The 24,758-nt window shown below is 40.8% G+C and overlaps 2 protein-coding genes across 8 annotated transcripts in view; one reads left to right on the forward strand and one right to left on the reverse strand.

The window, feature by feature from the left end:
* The first annotated feature begins 3,519 nt into the window (after nt 1-3,519).
* Nucleotides 3,520-17,797, forward strand: trim25l (tripartite motif containing 25, like). Its single transcript, XM_072682962.1, has 18 exons — nt 3,520-4,176; nt 5,733-5,828; nt 7,824-8,057; nt 8,173-8,329; nt 8,837-8,899; nt 9,022-9,066; nt 9,161-9,199; nt 11,110-11,154; nt 11,785-11,910; nt 12,270-12,335; nt 12,557-12,622; nt 12,710-12,781; nt 12,895-12,963; nt 13,600-13,659; nt 14,048-14,140; nt 15,079-15,141; nt 15,533-15,598; nt 17,223-17,797. The coding sequence occupies exons 1-18, from the start codon at nt 3,520-3,522 to the stop codon at nt 17,795-17,797; spliced, it is 2,592 nt and encodes an 863-aa protein (XP_072539063.1).
* Nucleotides 17,798-19,412: 1,615 nt separating this feature from the next.
* The window catches only part of trak2 (trafficking protein, kinesin binding 2), a 29,886-nt gene continuing 24,540 nt past the window's right edge, over nt 19,413-24,758 (reverse strand). For 6 of the 7 annotated variants that reach the window (XM_072684002.1, XM_072684004.1, XM_072684000.1 and 3 more), the window contains 2 exons: nt 24,015-24,114; nt 19,413-23,892 (listed from right to left, as the gene is read on the reverse strand). In XM_072684002.1, coding sequence (XP_072540103.1) covers nt 23,127-23,892; nt 24,015-24,114 — 866 coding nt within the window. In that variant the 3' untranslated portion in view covers nt 19,413-23,126. The remainder of the gene's footprint in view (nt 23,893-24,014; nt 24,115-24,758) is intronic. The other variant, XM_072684003.1, reaches the window with a different exon arrangement.

The following is a 24,758-nucleotide window of genomic DNA, read 5'->3' on the forward strand; positions in this document are numbered from 1 at the left end:
TCAACTGAACTGAACTGCACCAGAACTGGACAGAGACCTAACTCAACTCAACTCAAAAGTTCAACTCAGCAAAGCAAAACTGAACAGAACTGAATTCCCTAAATTCCCTAGTTTCTCACATGAGGAAACACAAACAACCAGACTTAAACTGCAGCCATGTTAATTAGTTATTTAATGAAGCCTTCGTTTCTATACACTATATGGACAAAAAGATTGACACACCTGTTTATATTTAGTCATTAAAAAAGAGTCTCTCCTGCTTTTGTTGGAGCAACTGTCTCTACTGTCCAGGAAAGGCTTTAGGAGCACTGCCATGAGCATTTGATGGCTGATTGCTGGGAGGTTCAGCTCCTCCCAAATTGATGGAGCACCATTGTTCCAGAGAACACAGTTCCTCTGCTCCACAGCTCGATGCTGGGGGCTCTATGTCCCTCTATCTCACAACAATAGGTTCATTCACTAGACATACGGTTTGTGTACATTTGCACATCTGTAGCTGATTGCATTCATTTGAAGGGGTGTCCACAAACATTTCATTAGTGATGTTGTAAATGATCCAGTAGCTAGTAGCATGTAAAACCTCTGGACAGGTTTTTTATTGGATCATTGTGTAAGTTCTATAGTTATGGGAGACATTTCAGTTCAGACAGAGGTGATGAAGACACTTTCCCAAATGTTGGCTCTGCTTTGTGTCATAGTGTCTTCAATCAAACTGATATGCAGTGCAGGTTTCTCTTTACAGCACTGAGAACGTCATTGATTTCAGGTTCAAGTGTTAATTCCTTTGTTTAAGCGCTTCAGTGGGAACCCACTTATCATCAGACAGAATCCATCACAGGCTCCATTACAGCTGCACCTTATCATTTATCAACACACACACACACACACACACACACACACACACACACACACACACACACACACACACACACACAGTTCCCTATAGGTCATCATTTTAGACTTTAAGCTCCTGCTTGAGGTTCAGCAAGAACAATCACATTTAAACTCATCAGACAAATCTGGCTAAAAGAAAATGAGCGAAATACAAGTGCACACAAACACACACACACACACACACACACACACACACACACACACACACACACACACACACACACATACACATACACAGTCAGTCATTATCGCAAAATATGCACAAATAAAATGTCCCCAAAATAACTAACTTCATGTTTTCATTAACCTTGAAGGGGACCCCATAAAGAACAAAATACACACACACACACTCACACACACACACACACATGCAAGCTTGTGGATGTCGGTGAATGGTGGTGACAGGGTGAGGGAACAGAAAGAAAAGCACTTTGATAAGGCCAAACACTGAGAGCATTATGGCAGGGCCAGACTTGAAATCACACACACACTCACACGCACACAAACACACACACACACACACACACACACACACACACACACACACACACACACACATACACAGAAAACAAAGCATAATAATGAATCTCTGCTGATAGCTGCAGTCATGTACTGTGAGTTTATCACAGCTCATTATGGTATTATGCTGTGTTGGACATAATAGAATTCTTACACATCTGCACTTGTTACAGTCGTCTCCCACCTTCATTGCTGTGAGTTTCCTGTGTACTGAGGACGTCTAGTTTCTGATTCAGTTTGTGGCTTAATAATGTACTTCTTTCTGTAGTGTTGTTTACTATTTGTAAACACCAGGTTTCTATGTCATGTCTGTCCCATTAAGTGATTCTAATAGTGGTCCTGACAGAGCCTTGTAAAAACAGGCAGTCTAGGGAGACATTTAGTGGTGAAAAAATGAAACTGCAGTGTTGGAGCTGTGATGTCCTCTATAGGCCAAGCTTATGGAATACTGCAGGATTATCAATTGGTATGAATTAATTCACATTACATTTTCAATAACAGCACCTGAGGAAGCTGATTAAAACTGAGTTGGGTAAACCCCTTTGTTCTTTAGGCAGTGAAACAGATCGGATAGCTGTTTTATTGCTTACTAATAGTGTACAGTATTGTTCCCTTGCTGGTGTAGCTGATGCCTACCCTCTGGATCAGCTTTGTCCCAATGTAACCCCCCCCCCCCTAATTTTGCAAACCCATTTGTTTTTCCTTCCTTTAAAGCACATCAAACAGTTGGACTGTGGTGTTTAATTGCATGTTAGAAATACGGCTAAGTCAAGAGAGTTGTCCAAATAAGGTTAAGGAAATGGATACGGAAAGATAACAAAGGCACTGAATGTTCCTACAGATACAGCTGGAACCATAGTTCCCAGATCAAAGTTAAACACAGGGAACACTGGCTACACTACACTACACTGGACGTGGCAGAACGAGGAAGCTATCACCTGCTGCCACTAGATTCCTAAAGAGACACATGCAGACACGTTTGCATAGTAAGGAGCATACTAAACGCTGAAGGTCTTCATGCCCATACACCTCTACTGACCCAAAAGCGCAAGGAAACCCAGCTTCAATCTGCTTAAAACCAATTAAATATGCCACAGATGTTTTGGGATTCTGTTCTGTGGATTTCTGTGAGGTATTTTGTGGGGGAAGGAGAATAAAGAATAGACTGAAAAGAACACCCCTCCTACACTCAAACATGGCAGTGGCACAGTGATGCCCTGGGATTGTTTTGGTGCGCCTGGCACTGGAAATCAAGTATCAGGAAATCCTAGTAGAAAACATGCGTTCTGTGAGGAAGCTGACGATTGGGCATCATTGGACCTTCCAACAGAACAATGATCCAAAGGCTTGGTTTCAGAAGAAGTCCTGGAAAATGCTGGAGTGGTCGTCACAGCCACCTGACTTGAACCCCACGTGAGGACCACAAGAGCATTAGGGAGGCCAGATGTTAATGTACTGCACTCTTGTTCATCCTAAAGATATTGAATTGAGATCTACTGACACTGATGTGTTTATAAACCCCAGCACCTTCCAGAAGTAGTGTCACTGAGGGAGACAATGTCAGGAATGAAAAAGATGAAGAGAGGAACTAGGGGAGGGGAGCCCAAGCTCCTCTGGGCCACACCAATGCAGAGAGTCAGGAATGTTGGAATGGCAGGTACAGTTGGGGAAGCTCACACACACACACACACACACACACACACACCTGTTCTTCTCCCTAAACCTGCTCAGTGAGTGCAGCCACACCCCTAAATACCAGAAAAGGTCTGGTGACTCACGTCATTCACACTGCACTGTCTTTCTCCTCACTTCTTCCACAATTGAGTACTGGTTGTCTGCTAATAGCTTCAGTTGAGCTTCTATCCTTCGATTTTGGGTTCTTTCAGCTTTTCAGTCTGCTTTCATTTTTCCATTTAATTGTTTTATTTGTTTGCTCTTTTCTTTTTCTTTTGATTCATTTGTTTGTGCCGTTTCTGACAAGTTTGTGCTCTTCTTTTCTATCCCTTTGTTTCTCTTGTTGTGCTTTGTTTGGGCTTCTTTACTGCTGCCCCTTGAGCCCATTTGCCTTTTTTTTCCTTTTATTCAGTTTACTATTTCTCTCCAAAGATGAGTAGTGGTCGTTTGTGGACAGAGGAGCAGTTTAACTGCCCAGTCTGCCTGGATCTGCCCACTGACCCGGTCACCATCCCATGTGGCCACAGCTACTGCATGGACTGTATTTCTGACCACTGGGATAATGAAAGGCAGAAGACTGGTACCTGCACCTGCCCTGAGTGCCGCCAAACCTTTAACCCTCGGCCTCAACTCTGCCGCAACACCATGCTAGCCGAGGCTGTGGAGCAACTCCGAAGTGGAAACCTCAGTTCTTCTGCCAGGGAGTCCATCCGGAGTGCCAGGCATGCTGCCAACTCTGCCAAATCCAAAGCCAAGCAGAGATCGGCTCAGAAGCAAAAGCAGCTGCCCTCCTTGGCTGTACCTTGTGACCGTTGCCAGGAGCCAAGAGCAGCAGTAAAAACCTGCCTTGTGTGCATGGCATCGTTTTGCGAAATCCACCTGAAACCACACCAAACTCAGGCCAAGCTGAAGAACCACGAGCTGATTGCCCCAACCGGAGACTTAATCCATAAAATGTGCCCAGAGCACAAGTACCTGCAGGAGTTCTACTGCCGCTCCTGCCAGATTTACATCTGCTGGCTGTGCACCAACAACCAGCACAAGGTGCACGAGTTTGTGTCCACACAGGCCGAGCGCACAGAGAAACAGGTAAACAGATTCACTATGACAAACATGCACTGTCAGAGCATAGACAGGTAGATAGATATGTATGTATGCATGTAGAATGTCAACAGAAAACACTGGTAATAGAAAGAGGTGCTCTGGGGCAGCTTCACCAAGGTTCAGCTAGAGGGCATTAACTGTGCAGCACAGCATCGTTGTTTAAGATAGTCCTTTATTAGTCCCGCAGTGGGGAAATTCCCAGCATCATCATCACATCGCAGCATGTGCAATGTCACATAAGGCAAATTAAACCATACACAACAAATTTGACATGCTATGACATACCTACCGGATGCAGATTATATCTGCCCAGGGTAATTTATTTTACTCCAATATTCAATACAAAAATCTGGAAATCTAATGAAAACTCACAATATATATTGCAGAACAGCAAAATGTCAATGTCACTTTTTTCTAATATTGTGCAGCCCTAGTATTAACTCCTCAGCACTAGGTTGTCATTAGCATGATATACCTTTAAGTATGATGAGCTGGAGTGAAGTTTGTGATCCAGAACAAATCATCCAACATCAGCACAGAATGCTCTTGTGGCTAGATGTGATCAGATCGTCAAATCTATGGTCCAACATCTAGTATAAGACCTTTCAAGAAGAGTAGAGGCTAATATCTCAGCACATGGTGGCAAACTTACTACCATTGATTTCAGAAGAAATACTGAATGAGCAGAATGTATAGGACAGATAGTGTAGATAGTCAGATAGACAGACATACAGATAGAAGCATGTATGGATGGACAGAGAGAAGGATAAAGAATTATTATTTCTAATGTATGTATTACTTTATCAATTTGCGTTGAATGGCAGTGAATATGATCACTGTCCAATGAAACACACGTTTCTCCAGAATAGTGAATGAAAGTTGTAATTGAAAGCATTTCTATTGGTTCATTTATGCAGAAATACTAACACAGTGTACAGAGCAGTTACAGGGTTCAAACCAAAAAAGAAAACAGACCATCTGTCCAGTTTTTACTGGACAACCGCGATATATTGTGTTTGTTAAATAAAACCTCATAACCTTTTCTTTACAACATTCGAAAAAGCCAAAAACTGTGAACATTACAAGAGAAATGCACCAAAAGACATGAGTAAGGATGTTTTTCACTTCTCTGGTGTTCTCTGAAGTTACAGATATGCTATGACATTGCATATGTATGTTTCAGATAAGTTAATAGAAGCACTAAAAGTGTTTTTGAGTTTTGAGGAACAGCTGATCTGATTCTACAAAACATGGACTTTGGACGCAGAATCACATTCAATTTGGTCTGGGTTAGATTTATTTTACAATCCTAATGTTTCACGTCATAAGGATCTGTTGACTATGTTAAGAGAGAGCGAGAGAGAGTGCATGATTTTGATGACGTTTGAGGTGACACACACAACACACACAAAAAGAGCGTTCCATTGTGGATTCCTGTCTTTCCAGTCAGAACATCTTTCACTTGCCATGCCAGGCTATAAATGGTGGGAACCTAGTTCATAGTGGGCTAAATCGTCACTGTCTTTCATTGTCTTTCTCAGAAAACACTGACAGCCGTTCAGACAGAGAACCAGCAGAGGCTTCAGGAGCGCGAGAGAGAGCTCAAAGAAATGAAGAAGGTTCTCGAGACCCTCAAGGTAGCTATCCATCAGCTCCATCGCTGAGCACACCAACAACAACACCACAGTCTATTCTAAACCTCATTATACAGCAACAAACACACCTAACGCCTCAAACACACCTTGCACTTGTCCTTAAAGCCATCACACTAGCCAGACTGGTCCGTCAAAATCTTCATGAGTATAAGTCACCTTAAATAGGTTCTTGCGTCAGTGACAAATGGGAAGTTCCCTGTGACAGATAATGCTCACTTTCAGTGTGGGGACTTTGTGACTGACCATCTGTAATATTATTACCTAGAAATATTGTCTGATAAATAATGCATAAAATTGCAGCCCTGTATTTTCATTGGTTTTTGAGATATAAATACTGTAAACCTTTTCTTTACAGAGGTCCAACAATTTGTGATATCATGTACCAAAAGCAACTGAAATTTATTCCATGACCATTTTAAACTTCTCTTTATCCCCAAATTTAAAATAATATATTTTTAATTTCTATGCTATGAGAGATCGCATTCAAAAAACAGCCCAGGAGGAAACACTTCCTATTCAACTTTAGTGTGCAGGGCTGAGCTAAACTGCAGTGGACTGAGTGTAGATGTGTATTTACAAAAATTGCTGTTTTTTGCAGATTATCTTCTGTATACATTTTGAAACTATGTTAACACAGTGCACAGGGTTAGTTTTACATGGTGAGGTGGAGTAATGTAATTCTACTACAGGGCGTCTGTAAAAGTTATGACAGATTCGCATGGCATGAGAAATCTCAGCAAAATGACTGAGACAGGAGTGGCTGCTCGATTTATGCACTGCTGTTCTATGACCATTGATAGAGTATACCTACTTATAGTAAATTTGGAATAATGGAATTTTAGTGTTAAATATTAGCAGCTACACGTTAAAACATAGAAGTATAGCACCTCTGGGGAGTCCTGAAAGACAGACATGAAAGACCCAAGGGCCGATTCTCAATCAGCGTTCCTGTGTGTACTTATGTTCCTGTGTTCTTGTGAAACGTCATCAGTTGCCCAAGTACTGTTCAATTCAGAACTTCACATCTAGTCAGGTACAGTCCGAATGTCCGGATGTGTTCTTGTTCTGCCTGTGTTTTCGAGGAATCAGAATTCGAATCAGAATCAGATTTATTGGCCAAGTATGTTCACACACACAAGGAATACACTAGTATTAACAATATACAGCTACTCTATATAGCATTTACAGACAATACACAACATACAGAGAACAATAGTATACACAGTACACATAGACTATACCAGGACATTTCTATACAGCGTGCTTAACAGTGTTATTCACAGAATAGCAGTGTGCAACACTATACAGATTAAATATTGTGTAACCACAGTGTGTACATGTGTGAAATGAATAATGGTGCAGTAACTGTAGCATCAGGGTGCATCAGGATGAGACTTGTGTGGATTTGGCACAGCCAAATATCTCAGAATGCATTATGCACCACACTGCTATTCTAATTGCAAAATTACTGTACAGTGTCCTCGGGAGTCGAACTTGCCAAGTTGCCAAGTCAGTACTACCACTTTGTATTGAGAATCACCCCTTGGATTGGTGCCATGTACAACAAAAACTAAATGCCTCCTTTGGCATCTTTATTCTCCCAAAAACCCTGAAAATATCTCAATTGATTCACATGAGATTAACATAATAATGTGAGGTTATTTTTATGGCTCGTTTTACAGAAGCTTTACTGACGCAGGAATTCACAGTCTGTAAAAACGACTGACATGGCTCATTTGGGAGTAAAATCACTGAGAAACTACATAATAACAACTACATTATCCCACCTCCCCATGTAAAACTAATCCTGTCCAACCAGGGCTTTATTTTAAACAGTGTTTTCCATAATTTAGGGCCTTTACATGAGTACTGTGAAAAATGCACATATGTCATATATCAGCACTCACACCTTCTTATTTGGTAGTATATGCATAATCATGTATGTGTATGTGTGTGTGTGTGTGTGTGTGTGTGTAGCACTCGTCCGACACAGTGAAGGAGGAAGCAGAAACGGTGCTGTCTGAGCTCCAGCAGTCGGTGCAGAGGATGCTGGAGTTGATCGAGGACGTGATGATGTCCTCAGGTCAGGAGAAGCTGACTGAGGCCCAGGAGGTGGTGGACAAACTAGAGGCTGAAATAAAGCAGCTGAAGACTAAAGATATGGAGCTGAAGGATCTGGTGAAGTGCCAGGATAACATTCACTTCCTCAAGGTATGAAAGTGAAGGTGTTGAAGAAGCTGAATGTAAAATATTAAAATAACCATGGCCTAGTAACCAGTGCTCTGCTTGCAACATAGAGACTCTTCTCTCTTGGGTTTGTTTTCAGACGTATCAGTGTCTGTGTTCTCCGGAGGTCAGTGAGCTGGGCAGTGTGACCGTGCATCCTGATGCTTCGTTTGATTCTGTTCGCTCTGTCGTCCTGGACCTCAGGGAGAAGGTGGAGAACATGTGCAACCAAGAGCTGGATAAAATCAACAAGACCGGTTAGACACACACACACACACACACACACACACACACACACACACACACACACACTACTGATCTAACAGTCTACAACTACTTTTGTTGCACAATATAAAATCATACTAATGTATCGAATCATACTAATGACGATGCCGTTTCTATACATGTCCAGAAAGATTAGCAAGGCTATAGAAGATCGCAAGCTGTATAGCATTAAAAACAGTGTGAATATTATTATTGCTCTTGTTATTGTTGTTTTTATTGTTATTATTAATAATAATTTAATCACCTGAGAAGAATTAATTGAAAAAGAACCGCAAGACAAAATGTACACTGTTGAAAACTAGAGAGGAATCTCTTAAGGTGATTTGAGGAACCTTCTAGGAACCCTTTTCTTCTGTGAAAACATCCCTTAAAGGTTCCTCAAACCACAGTTTCAAACTGAAGAACCTCCAAAGGTTTCTCAAGGAGATTGCTACGTTGCTACGTAATATTGCTGAAACATGCCACTTTCATTCCTGCAGTGTTCAACACAGCTGTGTTTACAGTGACTGACCGGCAGAATGGACAAAAGGGAATTTTAAAACGTGAGTGAATTTCAGTTTACTAGATTAGTGTGGCAGTGGTAAAGCTGTAACACACTGTGTTGAGCTACAGCTCATATTGGCTTCAATCAGGTCTTGGAATAACCCAAAATTGTGTGTTATAGTGTTTTCAGGTTTGGGAGGAAAAACAGCAAACAGCCGCACGCAAGGTACACAAAATATTTCCACACAAATTAAAGTGTATTTTGCAGGTTTTTGCGAAAGTCTCACATGCATGTGATACATGTTTTTTGTGTGTTGCAGGTCCCCCACCACTGCCCTCTGTGAGTGTTCGAGGCCCAGGTAAATTTTGGGGTTTTAATTTGTTGAAAAAATAGCCAGAACTACCCAATTGTAGTCTACCAGCCAAGCCATGCTTGGAGTCTGAAATTATTTAGTCTTGCACTGAAGCTATACGACTAATTTAGCTAATTTAATTATGGCTTATACAGTGGGGAAAAAAGTATTTAGTCAGTCACCAATTGTGCAAGTTCTCCCACTTAAAAAGATGAGAGGCCTGTAATTGACATCATAGGTAGACCTTAACTATGAGAGACTAAATGAGAAAAAAAAAAAAATTCTGAAAATCACATTGTCTGATTTTTAAAGAATTTATTTGCAAATAATGGTGAAAAATTATTTGGTCAATAACAAAAGTTCATCTCAATACTTTGTTATATATCCTTTGTTGGCAATGACAGAGGTCAAACGTTTTCTGTAAGTCTTCACAAAGTTGCCACACACCGTTGCTGGTATGTTGGCCCATTCCTCCATGCAGATCTCCTCTAGAGCAGTGATGTTTTGGGGCTGTCAGGGAGCAACACGGACTTTCAACTCCCTCCAAAGGTTTTCTATGGGGTTGAGATCTGGAGACTGGCTAGGCCACTCCAGGACCTTGAAATGCTTCTTATGAAGCCACTCCTTTGTTGCCCTGGCAGTGTGCTTGGGATCATTGTCATGCTGAAAGACCCAGCCACGTTTCATCTTCAATGCCCTTGCTGATGGAAGGAGGTTTGCACTCAAAATCTCACAATACATGGCCCCATTCATTCTTTCATGGACACGGACCAGTCGTCCTAGTCCCTTTGCAGAGAAACAGCCCCAAAGCATGATGTTGCCACCCCCATGCTTCACAGTTGGTATGGTGTTCTTTGGATGCAACTCAGCATTCACTCTCCTCCAAACACAATGAGTTGTGTTTGTACCAAACAGTTCTACTTTGGTTTCATCTGACCATGAGACATTCTCCCAATACTCTTCTGGAACATCCAAATGCTCTCTAGCAAACTTCAGACGCACCCAGATATGTACTGGCTTAAGCAGGGGAACATGTCTGGCACTGCAAGATCTGAGTCCCTGGTGGCGTAGTGTGTTTTTGACGGTAGCCTTTGTAACATTGGTCCCAGCTTTCTGCAGGTCATTCACTAGAAGGTGCAGGTCATTCACAGAGAAGCCTCTTAAAGAAGAAGTTACAGGTCTGTGACAGCCAGAAATCTTGCTTGTTTGTAGGTGACCAAATACTTATTTTCCACCATTATTTGCAAATAAATTCTTTAAAAATTAGACAATGTGATTTTCAGAATCTTTTTTTCTCATTTTGTCTCTCATAGTTGAGGTCTACCTATGATGTCAATTACAGGCCTCTCTCATTTTTTTAAGTGGGAGAACTTGCACAATTGGTGACTGACTAAATACTTTTTTTCCCCACTGTATCTCACCAATTAGCATAGTGCACACTTTCATTATTACAATCTCTAATAGACTTGCTTATGTGATTTCTGACACTCACTACCAGCCATCTTGAAGGCTGAATTTTAATATAATATAATAAAAGTCCATGATTTAGAATTGGTATTCTATTCGTTTGTATTTGGCTGTATCCAAGCTTAACAGGATCTTTGGACTATAGCTAATTCACTCTAGTTAGGGGATATTATCTGAGGGAGCGCTTCTGTAAGTTGATCTGGATAAGAGCGTAAACCATTTCTTTAGCCTCATTTACATTTCTGGTAGACATTCTTATCCAGAGGGACACACAGTTGTACTGTGCTACAAAAAGTCTAACTGCTATAAGGTGGTGGTCTCTTTGACTGTTGACCACTTGTGGGGAACGAAATCTCACTTTACCTTGTGGACGGCTTTACAGTATGAGTGCCCTCTATAGCTGTTCTGCACCGTGTAGTATAACATGTGAAATGTGTCTGTGTGTCCAGGGACAGTGTCACGTGCACAAACCAGGAGCCGAAATGAGCCACAAGGTAAGTTTGTCAGTGTGTGTGCGCATGTTTAGTTGCATCTGTAGGAAATTGTCCATGCAGATACACTAGCTGGCCACTTTATCAGAAACCCCTCCATTGTTGGTCAACCTTGCTGGTCTACAGTTCGTAGAGCTCATCTGTTGATGCACAGTTTGTGTTGCCATCCTCAAACTTTTCATTAATGGCCACTTTCTGACCACAGAGCTGATCTTAGCTGGATATTGTTTGGCTTGTAGACCACCCTCAGTCTAGCAGTGACACTGATGTGTGTAAAAACCTGTAAAGCACCAGCACGCCAGGAACACTCATATTAGCACCACAAACACTACCATGCCATTGCCATGCCAGTGTGACTGTTCTAAGAATGGCTTTGCTCCCGTTTCCATCTGGAAGTGGCTTCTAAAAAAGAAAACGTAAAATATTTTTAAAATTATAAAGTAAGTATTATTATCTTAGTAAATTATCTGATTTCCCTGGACAGTAGAGACTGTTATTCCACAAAGCCCTTCATTTTGGAAGGAAAAAAAATTAGCATGTGTCCCAATACTTTTGTCCATTTTAGTGGTGACACTGTAGGGGGTCCAATAAAGTGGATGGTCAGTACATCTTTTTTTTTCTTCCATGTTTTAGTTGACAGAGGGACGAGCTCTCCAAGACCAAGACCCAGCCAGACCAGACAGGAGAGAGAACAAGACAGCTGGAGTGTGAGCTCACTGAGTCCGAGAGAGAGTCATAGGAGAGAGAAAAGAGAACCAGGTGACTGCGTTACATGACTGACAAGTAAAGGTTCCTTAATGGTTCTAGGTTTGAGTATATGGTTCTAGAAAAAAAGGAAAATTGGTATAATTGGTGAAGAACATTTACATTAAATGGGCTTTGGAAAGCTTCTTCACATTCACACGTGTCTTTTACAAAAACTGTTCTTTATAGAAGTATCCATGGTAAGGCATACGTTCTATGGCATCAACCCAGAGCACCCTGGTTGGGCTACATTGTAAATGCTGGTCACCCTCAGTGAACACTGAGTTTGAACAAGTTTGGACTGATTCTTTTGTGGCTTGTTTATGTTTCAACCGTATATATATATATATGTGTGTTTTGTGATTTGTCTACAGAGAGGGAGACTGAAAGCTTGTCTAGAACCCCGAGCCGGCAAAGCAGAAACGCACAAGACGAGCAGGGTAAGCTACAAGCATCCATCACACAGACTGGAAACAGCTTGTTACTCTGAACAGTATTTAACAGTGCTTTTAGACTAAACTCTGCAGCTTCTGTAGCGTATGGTCTGTAGTGACATTCAATTATTACAATCAGGTCAGCATGCTTCCCTATGCTTAAAGCTGAACAGGGCACATCTGTACAATCCTTACCAATTGTTTATGTATACGTTTCTTCTCATCAGCTGATACTTGGAGCATACGCTCCCTCCGGCCACAGGCACGTCAGAGAAGAGAGGACAGCGAGCAAGGTGAGGTGCACACACCAATGTGCACACATACATACATACAAATACACACACACACACACTTATTTTCACACACTGTCCCTGCTTCAGCATCATCAGACAACTGGAGCTTAAGTTCCATCAGGCCAAGAGCCAGGCAGAGGAGAGAGGAGAGAGAGACAGGTAACAGTAATAATAATGAAATCAACAGTAGTATGCATTACGCAGCATATCCCAACTCTCCCTTGTCTCTGCATGTCTCTCAGTATTTTACCTCTTCTCTCTCTTTGTCTTAGCTAATGGGGATTTGAGAAGCTCCCAGAGGTCACAGCACACACCGGCTCGACAACAACCAGAGAGACAATGTGAGATGCAACACATACACAGTCCAATATAATAATAATAATAATAATAATAATAATAATAATAACAAAAATAACAATAAGTAGCCTGTAAATGTGTAGTTACTACAATAACTGAAGACTGGTTACTGATTTATTACTCTTGAATCGACATAGAAGGTTCTTACTGTAAAGAAGATATTTCTTTCATTTTTATTGTTAAGTTTTGGGTGACGACAAAAAGGGTTTGTATCTTGTTCAATCAGGATTTTCTTTCACCCATGATATGTTGACAGATACAACCTCTACGATTGATCCAGACATGTGTTAAATCATGTGTTATATATATATATATATAAGTTTTGGGTGACTATGATATATATATATATATATATATATATATATATATATATATATATATATATATACTCTGATATATAAATTATTTAACACATGTTTATGGACTAGTTCCTAACCAATCAATCGTAAAGGTTGTATCTGTCAACATATCATGGGTGAAAGAAAATCCTGATTGAACAAGATGCAAACCCTTTTTGTCGTCACCCAAAACTTAACAATAAAAATGAAATGAACAAATAATAAATAAATAATAAATCTTACTGTTGGTTTTAAATACAAGCATAATGATCTGTTTTTCAGCGGACCGATGGAGCCTTAGTTCACTCTTACCAAGAAACAGGAAGAAAAGACAAGAGACAGGTAGACACACACACAGACACTCACAAACACTCACACACCAAAGGTCCTGGCAGATTATATCTAGATGTTCAGGTTTTTCCATCTTTCTGCCAACCGACACAAGTTACTTCCTACACACGCGTTTCCTCCTCTGCTGTGTGCTGCAGATACCCATCTTTTAATTGTGTCCAGAAATGAATGGCATGTACAAATAAACCTAAAGCCTTCCTGCTATACTCTGTTCTGAGGTAAACTTACTGGTGAACTAACCAATGCTTCATATCAGGTCACATAGTCAAGGGTTATTCTTACTGGGACTGAGAAATCGTCCCACGGTACAACAGCGACATCAGCGTCAACGTCCTGGTTTTACTGACATCCTGCTGTAAGATCTGATTTCTTTCTATAGTGAGAGAGGCCGCACACACTGTACAGGAGGAGGTGCAGACTATCAACCCTGCTTCCGACAATCCGTGTAAGTCACACTGCCAAATTACACATGGTTTTAGGGTGCGTCCCAATTGCGTACTAATACCTAATACTAACTAGTCTTCAGGTATGTAATATAGATAAAAGTGTCAAAGTTAAGTATACTCCGAGATCCAAGAAGCATACTCAGAACTGGTTGGTTTTTAAGTGCGGTTATGATGAACACTTTTATTTCACAATGCAACCCGAAACTGCAAGGGATGAGCTACTGATGCACTGCAAATGCAGTGGCAAAGACGGCAGGGGAACCTGCAGTGATGTATGGTGGCATAGCAACACTCCATCACTTCCTGTTAGTAGAAAACAGGTTCGTATGTTAATATTTTGTGCACTAACATGCCGAACCCGCACTATTAAGATTAGTATATACTGTATATCCTATAGTATTAGTGCGTAGTATGCAACTGGGATGCAGCCATAGCCAAATACACCAAAGGTTACTCAAGACATGTTTGCTGTCCTCACATGCTGGCTTCAATGTGTGTGTGGTGTTAAGTGGTCTCTAATAGACTTGCCTGTATGGCGTCTGACACTATATTAAAAAAGAAACAGACAGAAAAATGTTATCTATAAAATTTTTTTTTTATAGATAAGTAAAATGTCCCTGATGGTAATTAGTGACGAATGAGCTCACATTACTTCTACATTAGCTGCATTAGCCTCCTAGCTCCAGTGCAAAACCTCAGACAGCACACTGCACAACAGACTGAATTTTTAAATCTACCCTGATTGTGTGTTTTCTCTCGGCAGGGGGAAGCCCAACGGAAGGTAAGGTTCACTTCCAAGGTTTTGGCCTGTATCAAAGTACTGCTTATAGTTATTATAATGATGTATTACAATGTTGGTTTTAGGACCTTCTCATTAGAGCAGGTGACAGAATCTACAGATAATAAGAACTGAAGTGTAATTAAAGTGTTTACAAATGGAGACTATTTTTTTTTTTTTTAACAGTAAACCCTGGCCTCTTCCTCGACTCGCCAACTGCTGATATCACTGGCAATCCTTTTCCTACATGTGAGTTTTATACACCTTCTGTCATTAGCATTATTGCTATTCTGCATTTTGTCACCGTCATGCAAAAATCTAATTTCCAACAAAATATATATCCTTGAACTTGACTTTAATCACTTTTGATTTTTTTTTTAAGTTGCTTTGTTGGAGATTAGATGAGGTTTAATTTTTTAATAAATGATATATGGATGTAAAGAACATTTGAAGGTTTAAAAAACTTCCACATAATGGAAAGGTTCTAGGAGGAACCCCTAAACATTGAAAGAACCCTTACTTCATGTAAAGGTTCCCTTAAACCTAAATGAGGTTCTTGTATGGCATTAGGCAAAGAACCCTTTTTGTCAATGTTTTATGTGCCTAAGTTTCAATTCATGATCTTTTCTCTTCCTCTCAGTGAGAGAGATTGATATTGACAGTATTCAGGCTCCGGAGCCCAGAACCAGAGACGAGTTCCTGCAGTGTAAGTAGAGCACTGACCTATAACAAAGTCAGACACACACAACCCCTTTAATCTGAGCACTGTCTAGCACTGGCAGTCTGTATATGTGGCAAATGCTCCAAAGATTAGAATCAATGCAGCATAGTAAAGAAAATCAGTGGTGTAATGCACTGCCACTATGGCCCAAGGGATTGCGACCATAGATGGGAGTCTGAGAGAGCACACCTGGCCATGCTCCCTCCCCTCATCACTCTTGAAGCAATGTAGGCCGGTGTCTTGACACAGCCTATCCCCCCCGGACACATCATATCCCTTCTGACGTCATCTTACAGAAGGCCCAATTAAGACCCAATACGTTTGCCAGCCGATGTAGCCAGCATGCTACTCGTTAGCCACCCCCTCGACTGTATTAACTATCATGCTACAATTTAGCCAGTTGAGCTGATCTCCCTTCAACTGTATTAGCTAGCATGCTACTGGTTAGCCCCCCCTTCCACCTTCCACAGTTCATTTTCTTCTTCATTATTTTATTTGCTGATCTTGCACAAGGTTAGCTCGATAGCGGATAGTAGGTACACGATAACTAGTTTTACTTGCTGGTATCAGCTTTATATGCCAGTGTAGCTACAACAATATTATATTGTCAATAAATGCTAATAAAGGTTTAACATTTAATAAATAAAGTTAAATGCCAATGCTTTATCTAGATAAAAACATCTCAGTAATGATCAGTAAATATATTTCGATAAATTTTAATCTGGTATATAAGTATGACAGCCAGGTGAAGATGGGCAATTAAGCATGTGCGCGATTTTAACCAGTGGAACAGTCGAGGGGACAGGATGTGTGCTGGGGGATAGGATCACAACAGCGTCACAACACCGGCACAGGGACATAATGTCCTCGCCCTCCTAGTGTCATGAGCATTGCTAGTGCAAGGGGGAGTAATGAATGGGTGGGATAATTGGCAGTACCAAACTGGTTTAAAAAAAAAAAAAAAAAAAAAAAAAAAACTTTTGGCATGTGCTAAAGTTTTGGCACCTGTAGTCTAATTACTTATGTTATTGATTTGAAACCTTTATAGGAAACAAATTCAATGTGGCATTTTTGAATGTTGCAAGTTTTCAAATAAAATTAATATTTATTCGTATATTTAATCTATTAAAAAACAGTATAATTGTATAATTGTAATTTGACCAGACCAGTAATTGTGCTTGATGATGTCCTCTGAAAAAAAAAACTTTTTAAACTTTTAAGGGTTTTTAATTATCAAGGTTTTCCTCATAATATAAAGTACACTGAGCCCAGGGGAGGAAATGCAGGACAAAAAAAAGATCCTGAGGGTGTCTTAAAAAGTGAGACTGGCTAACTTAAGACCTTGGTCAGCCTAAGTGATGGCTGACCATGTTGGAGCATCCCTGTCACCTTTTCCTGCTGGACAGACTTGACTTTTAGCTTAATTCCTGGCCTGTGAAAAATGTAATCTTCCTTGCATATGTGGAGTTTCTATAACCTTTAATCTAAAAGGCCAGTTACTAGGAACGTTCATCCAATAGAGGCTGAAGGAAAGTTGCAAAGTTCCTTCAATAAACCTTGTACTGCGAACAGATGCTCAAACTTATTTTCCAATCTCTTGCTCTCTCAGACGCTTGCGAGTTGACTCTTGACCCAAACACGGCTCACCGACGCTTGGCTCTGACAGACAATGAAACCAAGGCGACCCTGCAGGCCACGGGCCAGCCGTACCCGGACAGTCCCCAGCGCTTCGACGGCTGGACGCAGGTCCTCTGCCTGCAGCCCCTTTCCTCTGCCCGCTGCTACTGGGAGGTGGAATGGCGTGGGCGTGGCTCCTCAGTGGGTGTGGCCAGCAGCTCCATGCCCAGGAAAGGGTCAGATGTGAAGGCAGGGCTTGGATACAACAGTCAATCATGGAGCCTGGAGCTGTCTGACATGTGCTGCGCCGCCATGCACGGTAATCAGAAGGAGGAGATCCCAGTGATCTACAGCCCCAGAGTCGGCGTGTTTCTGGACCGTGATGCTGGGACACTGACCTTTTACAGCGTGGACGACAGCCTCGTGCCATTGTACACCTTCCGTGGCTCTTTCCCCCAGCCATTGTTTGCTGCTTTCGGGGTTGGCAGTGGTGTGGGTGTGGGACTGGATTTTGCCATGGGCCAGTTCAGCTCCACAACGGACAGCATCAAAATCTGCCCCCTCTGAGCCTCTTTTTTTTTAGCTGGATAGGGGTCCAAGACAGCTGTGATTCAGCTGCTTTTGCTTGTTGGTAAAGTAACATTAAAACAATTTGCTGAAATAACAAATACTAAAATCTGTTACAGTAATATTAACTAAAACAATTTGCTGAAGTAACAATAAAATATTCTGCTGAAGTAACAATAACTAAAATATTTGGTGACGTTACAGTAAAATATTCTGCTCTGTAACTTATTTGGACAAATAATAATAACTAATCTATTTTGCTAAAGTAACAATATGCTGATGTAAACATTGATTACATTGAGTAATTAGCAAATTGGCTGGAGTAAACATTTAGATAACTGCTGGCTGAATTTAAGAATTAAAAAAAAAAATAAAACAACAAAAAAAAACAACAACAAAAAAAATCTAACATAACCAAAATAAAATTGACCACAAGTTGTCATTTAGTAACAGTATGGCTACAACAGTGAATGATTGGACCTGGAGAGGTAAGATCTGATGACAATCTGGTGAATATTAACATTTGAGAGCAATAAGAAAATAAAACTGTTGCTGATATGAAAATGAAATGATCATATGTTTGTTACTAATGAACTAAATTAACAATCATCTAAGTTCAATAATTTGGCAAGACAACATTAAGTGCTATGGAAATTAACATGCTTAAAGCAATCATTAGCAGAAACCTTCATTATGCTAGCTAGGTTTCTGTACCATGTGTTTAAATACTGCATATACACTACATTTACATTTATGGCATTTAGCTTACGCTCTTATCCAGAGCGACTTACTTGTATTACAGAGGAGGCAATGTAGTGTCACTGTAGTCACCCAGACCGGGAATCGAACCCCAGTCTCCCACATGGTGTGGTAGCTTACTGGCAGGTAATGGTGTTATCTGTTGCGCCACAACCACAACCACAACCAAATACTACAATGGGCACTTGCTCATTCAGTGTTTCTTCCAAAACCAAAGAAATTAAAAAAATGTTATCCTGCTTTTGTTGAAATAACTGTCTCTACTGTCTAGGGAAGGCGTTCCACTAGATTTTGGAGCATTGCTATGAGGATTTGATTGCATCCAGTGCCCAGAGCATTAGTGAGGTCAGGATGTTGGATGATGACCACCCCAGCTCATCCCCAACTCCCCAGTTCATGTTAAAATTACTGAATAGAGCCCCATCATTCCAGATAACACCGTTCCACTGCTCCACAGCTTATACCTGGTATTAGGCAGGGTGCCACTATGTTCAGGTGTATCTGATTTCTATTAGGGCTGGGCGATATCATATATCAAAAATCATATCCAGATACCATGATACAATATACACATATACGTTGTGAAAAATAATATTTTATGGACATTATATAAACACAACTTTCAGTTTTATGTGTTGACAGCAATGGGTTCAACTTAGCGAAAGTAAGTAGCAAAATGCCAAAAAACTTCATGGATTCTCCAAATTCATTAACCTCTCCAGGTTTTCCAGGTCAGATGGATTCCCCATTATTGCTGTAATATTAAATTGGTCATTTGTACAGGAGACAATCCTGCTCACTATTTTTATTATTGAGAATAATGTACTGGGGGAAAAAAAACCCTCAAAAGCCAAGATTTAGGGTTTTGATTATTTTATTTAAAAAAAAAGCAACATAAAGATGCTGACTTGGGCCTGAACAGGGAATCAGCTAACAGACACAATGGTCATGTCTATGCTAACCAAACACTTGGCAACACTAAAGATGTTGACAGCTTACATCATCATAATCATCATCATCATCATCATCTCTACGTGCCAGTCCTGACCCTGAGAGACAGATGAAAGGCTGGTATGTGGAGAGCAGCAGCTCAAGGCTTTAAATCAAGTCATAAGCTTTGGTGATGAAGTCACATAAATCAGTGTTTGCTTCTTTCCACTATTTAATTGATTTTTAACCTCTACTAACGACTAGATCCAATTGAGAAAATTACATCTGCAGAGGATTAGTTTATATAAATGTCAGGTAGATTTTTGGGTTTTTTTTTTCCATCTACATTCCAACATACCAGCCTTTCTATTGACAGTATAATACAATTCTCCTTCCTGTTTTAATCCAATGCTGCTCCTTTATTATGGCTATTAAAACAACACAAAAGCAGGTCCCCTTACATCAACAAGCAACAAATGCGCCCAGTTTACAAAAAAAGAAAAAAGTAATACAATCCAACCAGCAGAAAAAGCTGGCCGGAGCATTTTGGTTTTTCCATAAGCTTTTAAAAGCAAATCCCTTCTCAAACTCCATCAATGAGCCACAAAACATGAACTAATGAGCGATACATATATTTAAAACCTCTGCTAAATGAAATAGTGCTAAATAATATTACCTCATATAACTTATGTTAGACCTATTATCTTATGCTACTCTCATAGCGGTACATACTAGGTAAGCTTCCTCAAATAACATGACTTTAGTGGGTTAAAGTGAAAAACAAAAAGTGCATAATTAGGGAATAAGGGATGGTCATGGTTTGAGGAGTCCACACAGAATATAGTTCACTGGAAAATGTAACCGGACACTCAATGCTAATAGCAGGTTCTGCAGTTTTCTGCTGGACGCAACACCTGGATAAGATGCATGTTAGTTTATTCATCTTCTACATAAGCTAAGATACACAGCCTGGATGATATATGTAATATTATTTCATGTCTAATGCTTAGCAGGGTCAGAAATGTGAGGGTAATGAAGGGGAAGTAACCATTCCCTTTAGGTTTAATACTACAGAAGCACTTATCTGCGTTATGAGTGCGTTTTCTGATCCTTTTAGCTGCACAGCACTGACCTGGACAGAATATATACTTCCAAATGAAAAACACACAGTCCCTTCCAAACAGCCCTGAATGCCACACAACACATGGCACAAAAATAAAAAACAAAACATTCTCCCAAACACAAGAGAGAATCCTGAGCAACGCCAAAACCAGTCAGTCTAACGCAGTCCGTACTACGCCTAGGGCACAACAGCAGGAGGCAGAAATGCATGCTTGGAGTTGTAGTCGTTAATTATCTCTGGTCAGTCACAAGAACACGGTCAACAGCAACCTGGCAGATATGGCAGTGTTTACTTGACACCTGTAAAGCAGCGCCAATGCCTGGTGGCATGGAAAAAAGCATGAATGTACACTGGTCTGGTTCAGTAGTGTTTAAAGGTAAAGCATGACTGGCTATTTTACAGTAAAGCACAGGCGGCTCGAGTCTAAGTCACGAGGAAACGAGGACTAATCCCTTTACTGAGGCACTGCAGGCTCAACCATCCATTCCCTTATTTTTAGTCACTGTTCTTTCTCAACCTTCTTTTCGAACTTTCAATAGCTCACCTTCATGTTCCATCTCAAATCTCTCCCTTTTCATAAGCACATTCAGTAGTTGTTCAGTCAGTTGACAATAGCTCCGTGTTGACTTTAATGCACAACTTACTATACTGCTGTAGGCAAATGTGTGGACACCCTGTGAACGACACGTGTCCACTGCATCATTATAAAAGTACTGTGCAAATGTGAGTGGAAATTTGAATTAAAACCTGTGGAAATTGGACTTAAAAAGCTTCTCATCAAGGAAGCAAGTGTTTACTTGCTCAGTGAAACACTCATTAGAATAATTACAAATAATTCATTTGGCATTATTACAAAAAGCAGTGATTGTAAATCACTTTGTTCATTAAAACATCTCCAAATCTCTCCTTTTGGAAGTCTAGCATTATTTATAGTGACCATCCAAAACCTGGTTTGGTAAATCAGTGCTTAATAATGTTAAATCAAAAGAGCTGGTGATGAAATTCAACAGATCCACGTGCTGGCTGGGGGCGTCCAGAAGAAATCCGGAACCAAGTTCCGTTCTTCAGACTAGCTCACAAGACATCACAAAACTAATTTCTTCAAAATTAGATTTGTTTTGTTTATTTTTACCTGCATCAGTTCTAATGTGAGCTGGCAGTTTTACAAGCACTAATTATTTGTCATACTTACATATTGTATAGCACAAAATGTGCCCTAAACCTTCCCCTGCTATATGAAATTAAGCAAAAGATCCAATTATAAGATTAAAGATTAACTGATTGTGTGCCAAGTTGTGGGTGTGTACTTTCCTTTACATAAAAAGCCAACAAAATCATGTAATTTGACCAGGAGTGTCCAAACATTTGCATACAACAGTTTGATTTTAATAACATGCAACGTTAAATAATCTCAAATATGTATAATAGATCTAATATTGCTCATTAGCTAGTAATCAGATTATGAAATATGAGGGAACCATTAGTCTACATGCAACAGCTGAATAATTCCCTTTCTTTTCAAAGCTACAGAAGCATCTATCTGCATTATTAGGGGACCATGGCCAACTTGCCCAAAACCATCCATATTCTCAAAACCTACTTTACATAACCCCTCACTGACTTAACCCTGTGACCACCCAACTTTCCTTACTCCCTTGCTCACTTAACCCTACGTGCACCATCCTTGCTCAGCTGCCTCTCATCTTTCTCCCCCTGCTGTTCAGAGCCTGCAGAACCTCAAGGGAAAAGAAACGGATTATGAGAAATAGAATGCAAGTCAGGCTAAGGCTAAGGTTATATGTGGATAAATGTGAAAGGAATTGGAGGAAAGGGGTTGCTTCTGGGGAAAAAAAAAAAGTTTAAGAAGTCTCCTCTCCCTTTTATATCAAAACTCAAGGCCTTTAATGTCCGCCACTTGTACATATTAAGCGTGACGCTCGCTTACATAACTGTGCTTTTAAAAAAATGAGCCATAACAGAAGAGGGACATATTATCTTCTGTATGCTTTAGAGTCTACTATTAGTTCATAAGGAGGCAAGAAAGGGTCTGAATTAGGAAAGGTCACAGGTTATTCAACTTGTGCAGGCCACACATCCAAACACGACTCCAACATATTGACCTATCAGTGTTTTGCCCACAAATATGTTCTCTTGTAATGAGAATTTATGCAGCCAAATTTTGAGTGCATTATTAATTTCTACTAAATTCTACAGTGTTGTTGTTTCCAACCTGTCTAGGTTTCTATTAGCTACAACAACATAATCCAGCTGAGTAGCATAGAATAAAAAAAAAAAAAACAACAAAAAAAAAGAAAACTCAATTATTCAGTGACTCCAAACAAACATTTCGCCATTTTACTGTGAATAAATTGAGTATTCTGAAACGCTACGATGTGCACTTAAAACCCTCATTAGCTTTTTCCACAATACTACAGTAGCTTTGAAGGTTCACATTTGTGGGCAAAGCAAATGTTACGTCAACTGCTGTTTTCGTCTCTCCTCTAGGCCCCGCCCACTTCAGCGTCTGTGCAGAAAGGGAGGGGCCTGAGAGAGCGAAGCGTGTCTGCGGTTAGGCTTCAAGTTACCCCAAGGTGGGGTAGGCAGGTTAAGAGAGGTGGGATGTGGGGGTGGAACAGGATGAGAGGGGCTGGAAGCTGATGCGCTTCTTCGACCAATCATAGCAGGGAGACTTTGGTTCCGCCTTAACCCATCCAAGAGGCTTCCTCCACCTGTTGCTAGGAAGGTGGCATTTTCCTGGCGATGAGCACCGTCCGACTCTGCCCCGCGTAGCACTTTTTTGTCCAATCCCAGCCTCCGCAGACGGTCGACGAGATTGCCACCAAGGCGATCCTGACAGGACGGTTGGTCAGTAGGGGCAGGGTCTGGGCTAGGAAGGTCAGGTCTGGGGGCGCGGCCGAGTTTCACACCATAGACATCCTGCAGGAAGAGCTCAGCAGGTCGCGATGCTAAAAAGTTGTCAGAAGCGGCTGTTCGGGAATCAAACTGCACTGGTGACGGGCAGGGGGACTGGGAGGGAGAGTTAGGGGGGGTATTTGGCAGGAGGCGCAGGGGGAGGGGCTTGGGCAGTTTAGATGGAGCTGGAGCCCCCTGAGCAGAGATGCCTTTCTCCAGAAGGAGTTTAGCCAGACCACCAGGGGGCGCTGCAGGACGACGAGGAGGGAAAGAGTCTACAAGACTGAGCCTGCATGGAGTGACAGGCGTACTGGGACCAGTCCGGAGGGAACTTGGGGTATATTCACGCACAGAGGGACTACACACAGAGCTAGAGAGAGGGGCACAGAGAGGGAGAAAGAGAATTACTGGTATAAAATTCTAATGAAAACATCAACAACATTGTAAACAGTCAAATCAGGCAATGCGGATCATCCCATCACAGGCTTGTACCTGGGTGTCACCTGCGTGACATCACTGGGGTGCAGGATCCTGCAGGTGGTGAAGGTGTAGGTGGAGAAGGTGGAACTCTGACACTTTCCAGGATTCACTGCTTTAGAACAACAAAATAAGTAAATCAAACACTTGTCAAGAGAATATTGAAGCTTCAAGATTACTCTGGGTTTCAAACTTTTTAGGAAAACATTTTCTAGGGCTTTCATACATGGCAATATACGTAAAATCAACATATTCAAAGTGCCTTGGTATAAAGTGGTTGTACATGGTCACTGGATGTACAATATAACACCTATATTGTGTTACTATACGCAAATTCCTTAGAATCTTATTCATTAGTGATGTACAATGTTGGCTTGTTCATCTATCACAAAATTTGGAGCAAATGGGTTGCAGATAGACTCCTGTACCTGTACACCAGTACACCTTTGTTGAAAAAGATGCGACTATTAACAGCGAAAGCTTGCCAATATGTGTGCGGCATGTGTGTAGTGCTGATCAAAGACCAGCATTTGTATAAGTAGTGACTTACATTTATACCCATTTATAACTTCAAACAGATGTAGAAAGATGCATCTGTCCACATGACAGCGCAGCATTTCACACTTTAATCTACAGGTCATCAGCAGCTAAAAATTTCATCCATGTGGTTCAATAGCTCATATTTTAAGGCCATTTTAGCAATTTTCTCATTTTCCAGAAACATCCAGGACATGTGAGAACCATGTTACTGTTACTACT

This window comes from Salminus brasiliensis, chromosome 7, assembly GCF_030463535.1.
Source record: "Salminus brasiliensis chromosome 7, fSalBra1.hap2, whole genome shotgun sequence".
NCBI classification, from domain to species: Eukaryota; Metazoa; Chordata; class Actinopteri; order Characiformes; family Bryconidae; genus Salminus; species Salminus brasiliensis.

What these genes read in the sequence shown, in the direction of transcription:
- trim25l (XM_072682962.1), top strand. Translation starts at nt 3,520, where the DNA reads ATGAGTAGTGGTCGTTTGTGGACAGAGGAGCAGTTTAACTGCCCAGTC. An exon ending in ACAAAAGGGAATTTTAAAAC is followed by an intron (nt 8,900 to 9,021) that starts GTGAGTGAATTT and finishes TGTGTGTTATAG; the next exon opens with TGTTTTCAGGTTTGGGAGGA. An exon ending in AAACGCACAAGACGAGCAGG is followed by an intron (nt 12,336 to 12,556) that starts GTAAGCTACAAG and finishes TCTTCTCATCAG; the next exon opens with CTGATACTTGGAGCATACGC.